Source organism: Hypomesus nipponensis, chromosome 11 (assembly GCF_054491055.1).
Source record: "Hypomesus nipponensis isolate SF chromosome 11, ASM5449105v1, whole genome shotgun sequence".
Taxonomy (NCBI): domain Eukaryota; kingdom Metazoa; phylum Chordata; class Actinopteri; order Osmeriformes; family Osmeridae; genus Hypomesus; species Hypomesus nipponensis.
Genome location: NC_140371.1, coordinates 7,685,810 through 7,694,790, shown reverse-complemented (window position 1 = coordinate 7,694,790; position 8,981 = coordinate 7,685,810). Strand labels below are relative to the sequence as shown.

General features: G+C 36.9%; 1 protein-coding gene and 1 long non-coding RNA gene across 2 annotated transcripts; both read right to left on the bottom strand.

Moving 5' to 3' along the window:
- Window positions 1–1,609: 1,609 nt before the first annotated feature.
- On the bottom strand, window positions 1,610–2,861 carry LOC146267959 (uncharacterized). Its single transcript, XM_084709934.1, has 4 exons — window positions 2,738–2,861; window positions 2,460–2,615; window positions 1,873–1,965; window positions 1,610–1,763 (listed from the first exon to the last, which is right to left on the bottom strand). The coding sequence occupies exons 1-4, from the start codon at window positions 2,807–2,809 to the stop codon at window positions 1,644–1,646; spliced, it is 441 nt and encodes a 146-aa protein (XP_084566060.1). The 5' UTR covers window positions 2,810–2,861; the 3' UTR covers window positions 1,610–1,643.
- Window positions 2,862–2,868: 7 nt separating this feature from the next.
- LOC146267958 (uncharacterized) lies at window positions 2,869–8,314 on the bottom strand. Its single transcript, XR_014768883.1, has 4 exons — window positions 8,250–8,314; window positions 7,067–7,109; window positions 6,765–6,870; window positions 2,869–3,785 (listed from the first exon to the last, which is right to left on the bottom strand). It is a non-coding gene; the product is annotated as an uncharacterized LOC146267958 (long non-coding RNA).
- Window positions 8,315–8,981: the final 667 nt, after the last annotated feature.

Genomic DNA, 8,981 nt, shown 5'->3' with positions numbered 1-8,981 from the left:
TCCATGTATATAGTGCCACAGAAACATGTTATAACACTTACAACATCAAGAAAACCATCCAGACAGAAGTTACATGCCAAACTTTGTAAACGCATTGAAAACGCTATTCAGCTGTAAAGCACTTTAGAGCAATAAAAAAAGGACCGTCTCAACAACGGAATCTAATGGCTAAACATCTTCACAAAACACCTTTTCCATGTATATAGTGCCACAGAAACATGTTATAACACTTACAACATCAAGAAAACCATTCAGACAGAAGTTACATGCCATACTTTGCAAATGCATTGCAAACGCTTTTCAAGAGCTCACTGAAAAAAATGATGTTTACGATTTACTCAAAAAAAATGAGGCAACAATTTGCAAACAATTTTTGTGTTTAAATTTAACACCATGTAATGTGTTTAAATTACACCACACAAACTAAGTAAAATGTACTCAGTATTAGCAATTAATATTCACAAAGTATTAGCAATTAATATTCACCAAGTATATCAGGTAAGGCTACTTAATTTTTCGCAGTTTACGTTGTAAATTTTACTTGATTGTCAAATACAAAACTACTAAAAATATCTATTAATTAAATAACAATTAACTCCTGTTGTCAGTATGTTTTAACTAAATTATATCAGTATAAATGATTAGTTATAAATTGTAAGATGCATAACATTTAACATCATCAACAATGTTTTAATCACTCACATTGAACAGTATATATCTTGTCAACCTTTTTATTAAAGTTATAGTGAAAAAGGCCTCATACAATCACAATCATAGAATGGGCTGGTACAGTTCAAGTCGGCAATGTGTTTCAGACGGTCCCAGTAAACCTATCACCAAAGACCTAAAACATTAACCACAAACAAAACACTGGCATTTGCTACTAAAGACTAATTGTTAAACAATAACCTGGGAATTGTTTACAATGCCTTAAAATATGCTTAGATCACAACGCTCAAAAGTCCACATGCCTTGATATGGTGTGGTAACTTAAAATAATAAAACAAACTTAAATAAGTCCTGTGAAAAACAAGGAAGGACTTTTCACTGCAAGCCAAAATGAGCATGTATGAGTCTCTTGTTCAGTATTACTGTGAGGCCTTCAAACTGACATAAGAAATAACGTGATTTATTAAATAAACCATAAGAGACAATTGTAGAAATTCTGGCAAAATATCTAGATTTCTTTTTAGAGAAAGTTTGGGCATATTGCCGGAAATCAAACATATATACACAATTACCTTGCATCAAAAAATCACAAGTTTCAATTTTTACAAACACATAAATTCAATGACTGTCAATTTAGAAGACTTGTACAGACCACTACAAATACAAAACATCTGGCCCTCAATGGCAATATTCCCCAAATGTAGTAAAGAAGTAAATACAAGCGTAAAAATTATACAAAGTAGTGAAACAACCAATGAGTCTTTCAGTGGTGAGGTTACCAAAAAGCCTTCCAATATTCAAGCCAGCAATTTGGTTCTAAGTGACTGGACTTTTGAGGACAGCTTGATACCATCAAGCTCAAGAAAAAGTTTTTGGAAGACCTCAAAAGTATACTTGAGCTTTGCAGGGTATTTCAGATTCAGTGCATGTAGCAGTCCCATCAACAGCGTACAAGCTTTTGCTGTGTTGTCACATTAAGTCAGCACCTCGTTACCCTCAATAATGATGGAAACGTCCACGGGATCCTCATCAGTGGCAGCATGTAGAACAAGCACTTTCAGGATGTGATGAGTGTTTTCATGTCGGTCAGCCTCCTTTTGGAACATAACAGAAGAAACAACATTAATATAGGCTTGTGGGTGAAAAACTTTAACCCTTATTCAACCAATCTTGATTAAACTCATTGCTCTTAAAAGGACATACCTGGCAGTCTAAGAAAAGCTCAACACCACTCTCTCCAAGGTACTCTATGAGACTGCGGATGACTGCATCCCGTCTTCTCTCGATGGAGTCTCTCTGTTAAAAAAAACAATTTGTTAGGTGTGATCACACATGGATATGCTGGATATGCTAGTAGACCTAGCGAGGGGGCTATTTATTTATATACTGCTAACCTGATAGCCTCTGTTGACAGTCACCTTGCCAATTGAAAGGTGCATGACACGACAAAGGTGGATGACTTGAATTTGTACTTGCACCCTAGCCTGGATTAATAATAAGGAATATGTCCAACCAGACTAGATAACTACCTTTGCTAAATGTCTCTTGACCTTGTATGCAGGTAAACATTTTAATGTAAAATCACCTCATGCCAATGCCAGTATACACTTAGTAATGAAGAATGTGGATTAACTGCCTCCATTGCTGAAACCCTGCTGCATTGAATTAAGAAGTCAAGCATGGGTGAAGTTTAACATTTCTGAAGCACTTGTCAGGTCCACTATGCCAAATTCTTACAAGACTTGTTACAAGTGAAGAAACTATGAATTATGTGCCTACTCAACAATTACCTGATTGAGGGTATCCAGTATTGGCCGTATTTTTGTCCCTGGAACTCCTCCCTTTGCTCGCATGATGTTGAGCAGTCTCAGCGTGTAACTGTCAAGTTTCCTCATAAACTTTTGCAAGAGAGGAACTGCTGTGATTCTTTGGAATTCCTCCACTATCTAAAGTTAAGTGACATGATAGGGGACCTGGTTAGAACATGAAAAACAACCTTCCAAATGATACCTGTCACAATTCTATTGCTAATTATCTTTCTAAAAAACAAATAATTGAACTTGCTTACCTGAGCCTCACCGAACAAACAAGGGCTGAGATTGACAACTTCATGTCTTCGACTTGAAAAGGTTTTTGCCATTTTTTCTGTGATTTTCTTTTCATTATGTTTCTTTTTTACTTCGCAAAGAAGGACAAGTCTCTCCTTCTCCAGACTTTCTTGACTTTCCCCAAGTGGATGGGGAGGCAGATAATTCACCTCCGCTTTTTTGGGTCTCTTGATGTTCTTGGCAGGGGCCCTGTCACTTAGTCGCTTCCTTTTTAAGGAGTTAACCTCAAGCTCCGGGCATGAGAGTTCACGGCTTCTCAACTTGGTACGATAATTGTGCATCTTGTATTTGAGGCTCTGTTGCCAGCCATACAAGCCTGCAAATGATCCAGGTTCCTTGAGGCATGGGTACTTTTCTACAAGAGATTCTGCAACAGTGAGTATTTGAAGACTGGTGGGATAAGCTGTATAGTGAAATATTGCCTCTGCGAGAGCCTGCAGGATATCAGATTTCACACTTGGGTTTTGGAAGAGTGCACCGCCATCATGATAAGTTTTGTTTGCTGTTTGAAGAATTCTTTCCAAATCATGGGAGAATTTTGGTATTGTAAAGCGAGCAGGCCAAGGGTCAACATGGCACGCAGATGATGAAGACAACAGAAAAGTGTCTATTGAGCTACTTGAACAACTCTCATCAGCAGAGTTTTGATCCAATGATCTTGAGGTAACAGACTGATCTGATGGTATTGGAGTCAAGCTCATGGCTGATTCATCAACACGAGACAAGTTTAGAATAAATGAATCGTCTACTTGGACTATTTTCAATGTGTCTTTGTCTTTTACCTCTGCAGTTGTGGTCAGAGTGAAGAACTGGTCATCAAAGTCTTTGTCTTGGTACAAAATATTAAAATTCCCTTCAAGTTCAAAATGTTCTTTGATGACTGAAACAAGGTCCTCAACCTTATCAGGGATACCAAAGGGTAAAGTCAACTTGCGGATGTCGTGAGCCGCTACTATTACACGCAAATGGGTTGGTGCAGACATCCTGGTTGTCTTGAGCAAGCATCAGCTAGGAGGGGAAGGAGGGAGGGAAGAGACAAGAGAGGAAAGAGATGGTTAGTAATTTTGCAGTACTTTGAGAAATCTAACACACACAGTAGCCTACAGCTTTTTACTACAACTAAAAACATGAACAGAGTAATACACCAATTGCTTCAACTTAAAACATTAAAAACCCATTAGGACTGTGGAATACATAAAATGAAAGAATAAGTTACATTTTTTATTAATGAAGTAGACTATATTACCTATGATATGCAAATGTTGTGTTTAAGAGAAACCATTTGTTCTCCTGCCATGTTGTATGCAGCCAGGGGGTAAACGTCTGTCAGTTGGTGTTGCTCAAGGATTTGAAAGTTGGATGTTGATTCTACTTTGAAGCTTCTTATATGCTCATTGTACCAGGCACTTTGTAACTTGACCACAAAGAAAAGGCTGTGACGCACAATGAATATTTGTGCAAAGTCAGGCAGTCCTCCAGTTGAACCAAAAGGCAACATCATTCCAACACAATAGTTGGTGCCCAAAAAGTCAATCTTATTTGCCACATCTACAGCCACTTCATTTGGGAACTTCCTGATCATGAACTCTGTTATGTTATCTTTCAGGACATCTACTACTACTCGTGTCATTTTAGAAACACAAAAAGCTGGTTTCAGAATATTTGCACCATGTAGATTGCATGCAATCATAGACTGATGCTTCTTTGCAAGTGACATCAAAATATTTCGAAAAGACCCAGTTTGTTGTACGATCTTCTTAAAGAAGCTATGTTTAGCTTCAAACCTCATGGTCCATAAAGCCACAAGAGGAGCAAAAGCTGTCATCAGCTTAGGGTAGTGCTCCAGAAAATGTTTTGGAGTGAGTTTTCGTTCTGGAACAATTCAAAGAATCTATAGCGATGCTCCCCAATCTTACCATCAAGATAACCTATGCTCTGAACTGTTTGGATTGGAGACATAACAATCTCAACAATATCTTTCAGTGTCATTAACAGCAGCCAAGCTTTCTCATCCTCAGGCACTTTGCCTCCAACCATAAAAGGCAGCAGCCGCAATAAGCACCAGTTTTCATGTGCATTGCCTCCAATGCTTTTCTTCAAGGCAAAGTTCAGTGGAACAGCTTGTGGGCAGTTGGTTTTGTCACTCCATTTATATGGAAACTGTTTGATGGAACTATTAAGCTCAGCAAGGGAAAAATATTTTTTCTTTAACAAAACTTTTAAGCACAGTGCCAGTTCCAGGGGTACAATACCCTCAAGTAAATCATGTAACTACATCTGGAGGGTAACCTGATGTTGCATGAAAATGTCTTAGTCTGTCTGAGATAGCACATGGTCTTTTCACTCCATTGCAATGGGTTTGGGTAGTATCAGACAATGCTGTTTGAATGTGCAGGTTATGTTGATGCTTTGTTCTTAGAGGAAAGGCTCCTGATCTCACTTCAAATTGCTGAATCAATGAACGCTCCCCAATACAAAAGCGACAAAAGTGTGAGCATGAGAAGCTTTCAACAAAGCCCCCAATCGAATGAACTCCAAGATTGTCAGCAATTACACAGAACACAGTGCCTTTGATTACTTTTCCCAAATAGGGCGCATAAAGTCCATCATCCTCCTAACCTTTCAGATCTGTTAATAATGGCTCTAGTATTTTAGGGTATCCAAATCTCTTTGCATCGTCTGCCTTACAAAGCACAGCTAGATAAATGGATGTCAGTGTAGATCTTGATAAAGAGGGAACGTCTGCCAACACCCAATAAACCGCAGTTACTTTGTGTTTCTTACGGGACGTCCCTAAAGGGTTACACACCTCAAAATCATCGATATATAGAATGAGTGAAAGTTTTAACTCATCTAGGGACAAAAATTCATTTTCTCTGAAGTGTGATCCATCATGAAAAGACCTGTATGCAGATGAACCATCACAATCTTTTCTGTTCTGAATGACCTTTTCTTGAATATCTCTTTTGCTCAAAAGTTGTGACAATGTTGGCAAAATCGGTACATATTGGAATGTTTTTCTCTCCTTCTCATCAAGGATGTACTCAACTGGCTCAATAATGGAAAAATGTTTCTTTAAGAAGCTACTTCTCTTGTAAGATGTGCTTAAAGGTCCATCTGCTCCCAAAGCTACACTTACAGGGATCAAATGGCAAATATTTTCCACCAATTCTGATACTACAGTATCATCAATATTGCAATTGTGCTTTCTCAAAGTTGTTTGAACAATATCTCTAATAACTGGGCCTGATGCTGAGCTTGTAATGAATTGAAACTCCTCTACAATTTCATCTATGCATCTGTTAGAAACATTGAAAATGCTTCCTAATTTCATAAAGAGGCCACCCAGTTTATCAACAATTACATTAGTTAAATCCTCATCTTCCTCAACAAGAGGCTCAAAATTGTCTTCACTTTCAATCAAGTCACTTTCTTCAGGTCTTTGACTCTGATATTTTTTAAAGACTGTCGTCTTAAAATCTTCAAGAGAGTGGGGAGTATGTTTCCTGCTTTTATGAGAAGCAAACGTTGAATAGATGTTTGTACTATGATCACAGTTTTGAAAAACAAATTTTCGTACTTCCTTAAATGGCCCCCAAGATGTTCAAAATATTGCTTTTCTGAGTGGAAACTGCAAGAATTACAAACTAAACATGTAAAAGACTGGATGTGGTCTGACTCTATGGACTCATTGTGATGCCTAGACAAATGCGTGCGAAGTGCATTCCAAGTCTTGAAAGTACAAGGGCATTCTAGGTATAGGCAGGGTACTGACTGGCTTCGACCCCAATGGCCATGCTTCAATCTATAATGTGTAAGCAACTGCAAACGTTTTGATGAGGTAAATTCACATGTTTTGCATGACCATCTCATGTGCACGGGTGTTAATGTTTTGTCTAGCAGTAACTGTTTAATTCCTCTGGTCAAACTGTTCTTTGGTCCTTCCCTCTTAACTATTCCAGGAGTCCAATGATATTACTGCTTTACCTTTTTGTTTCTCTCTGTGTCAGTTCCTCAGCAATACCATCTTGACTACATCACAATTGATGAATTTGGTCTGCATTCCACCAAAAATGGCAGTTCCTACTAGAATCTGAAAAAAAAAAAAAACACAGATACAGTATGTGTGCATGTGCTAGGTTGTTTTTCACAAAAATTGTAACTATTTAAAACACAGAGCCTTCATGTTGGCACAATAGCTACTAGTTTAAAACTGGGGGATACTGTTGCAAGCTCTGTACACCTATGTGGCATAGCTTAAACATTAAATAAATAAAAAATATGCATACCTTGAATACTGTCTCTGGTATTGGCAGCAATTATGTATTTTGTCTGTGGAAATATGTGGGAGAAATCATTAATATTAGTACATTTGAATAATCCCAGTATATTTTACAAATATTTATACATCAAAAATCAAATGGTCTGCAAGTTTTGATCCAAGAAACCCAATTAAACAGTTTGAGATGCAAAGACATTGTAGAAAAGCCACAGTGGCACATGCAGAAAACAAAAGCGAATGCAGTAACTTGGTAATTATTTTGTATATTTGACTTGTGATTAATTGAATTAATTTGCAATGTTATTAAATATCAATTTCATTGAAGCTTACTTTGACCATTCTTGCTCTGATTTAACTCAGTCAAATAACTCAAATTCTAGTATATTTGGTCAATATTAATACACTTTCCAGTTTACCCCTCTTCCATTAGATTAAGGGACATAGTTTAGCTTTAAGGGTCAAAATATAAAAATAAAAAAAACTTCATGCTAGAAAATATGCGCAAGTATATGCCATGTAGAAATAACTCAAAACATAACTATATGAGGGAACAGCGGTTGTGATCACCGAAGAATTGAGCACACCCAACACAACGCAGACACGTGCAACTGGCATGCACTGTATAAATGGGCAACTGTATTTAGCTACACAGCTAACGCTACATAGGTTAACTGTGCAAAACGTCCATAAAATTACTTTAGCTTATTTTACTAAACTCAGTATAAATATAGCATAAGTATGTGTCTAGCTAGCTACTTCAACCATTTATAAACGAGATATTTAAAGAACATTTGCTAAATCGTCAAACAAGATTTTTCATCCAGCTAACCTAGTTAGCCTTATGTTGCTAGATAGCCCCAACCACCCCCAAGTATCTATTGCTAGCTAGATCTATTGCTAGTAGCTAGCTACTGTAGCAAACATTACGAACAAAACCTAAATCTATATTCTTGACATTTTATACTTTTCAAATTTGTCACACGTTTTCTAATAGGTTTGTGCAACATTGAAGTCAGAGGACAAGTAGCGTTAGGGGTCTTTGAAAAGTTCAGCATTTCGAATGGCCTATAGCATTGCTATTTAAGTTAAATAAAATAATCAAACCCAAGTTGTGTCAGATAATTCTACTCGAACATGTTATTGACAACACAATTAAATTATAGTACAAGTCGATTATGGTACACTCTTACTTCATGAATCCAGGGCAATCCAAGCACAGCCTCCTCGTAGCCTGTCTCTGGCAGCTTAGACGAGCACGCGCCAAAACTAAACTTCCGGCTTTCGATGCGTTTATGCTTAGTTACGCTTTACTGCGAAATAACAATTATTTTTTTACATAAGCTTATGAAGCATAATCATTTATCAGTTTAAAATGTTAAATAAACCCAATATTATCAAGTAAAAAGGAGAAACACATTTTTTTATGTAGAATTTACACCAACAATGTTTATAATAATTATTGACCCAAAAAATGTAAAGCACTTTAGAGCAATAAAAAAAGGAAAGTCTCAAAAACGGAATCTAATGGCTAAAAATCTTCACAAAACACATTTTCCATGTATATAGTGCCACAGAAACATGTTACAACACTTAAAACATCAATAAAACCATTCAGACAGAAGTTACAACCAAACTTTGTAAATGCATTGAAAACGCTATTCAGGAGCTGAAAAGCACTTTAGAGCAATACAAAAAGGAAAGTCTCAAAAACGGAATCTATTGGCTAAACATCTTCACAAAACAACTTTCCATGTATAAACAGCCAGAGAAACATGTTGTAACACTTACAAAATCAAGAAAACCTTTCAGACAGAAGTTACATGCCAAACTTTGTAAATGCATTGAAAACGCTATTCAGGAGCAGAAAAGCACTTTAGAGCACTGAAAATATCAAAGTCTCAAGAAATGAATCTAATGGCTAA

Excerpts from the sequence above, each read along its gene's own strand:
- LOC146267959 (XM_084709934.1), bottom strand. The coding sequence starts at position 2,809 with ATGGCAAAAACCTTTTCAAGTCGAAGACATGAAGTTGTCAATCTCAGC. Across the intron at positions 2,616-2,737 it reads GTTTGTTCGGTGAGGCTCAG|ATAGTGGAGGAATTCCAAAG; the intron begins GTAAGCAAGTTC and ends ACTTAACTTTAG. Across the intron at positions 1,764-1,872 it reads AGCTTTTCTTAGACTGCCAG|GAGGCTGACCGACATGAAAA; the intron begins GTATGTCCTTTT and ends ATGTTCCAAAAG.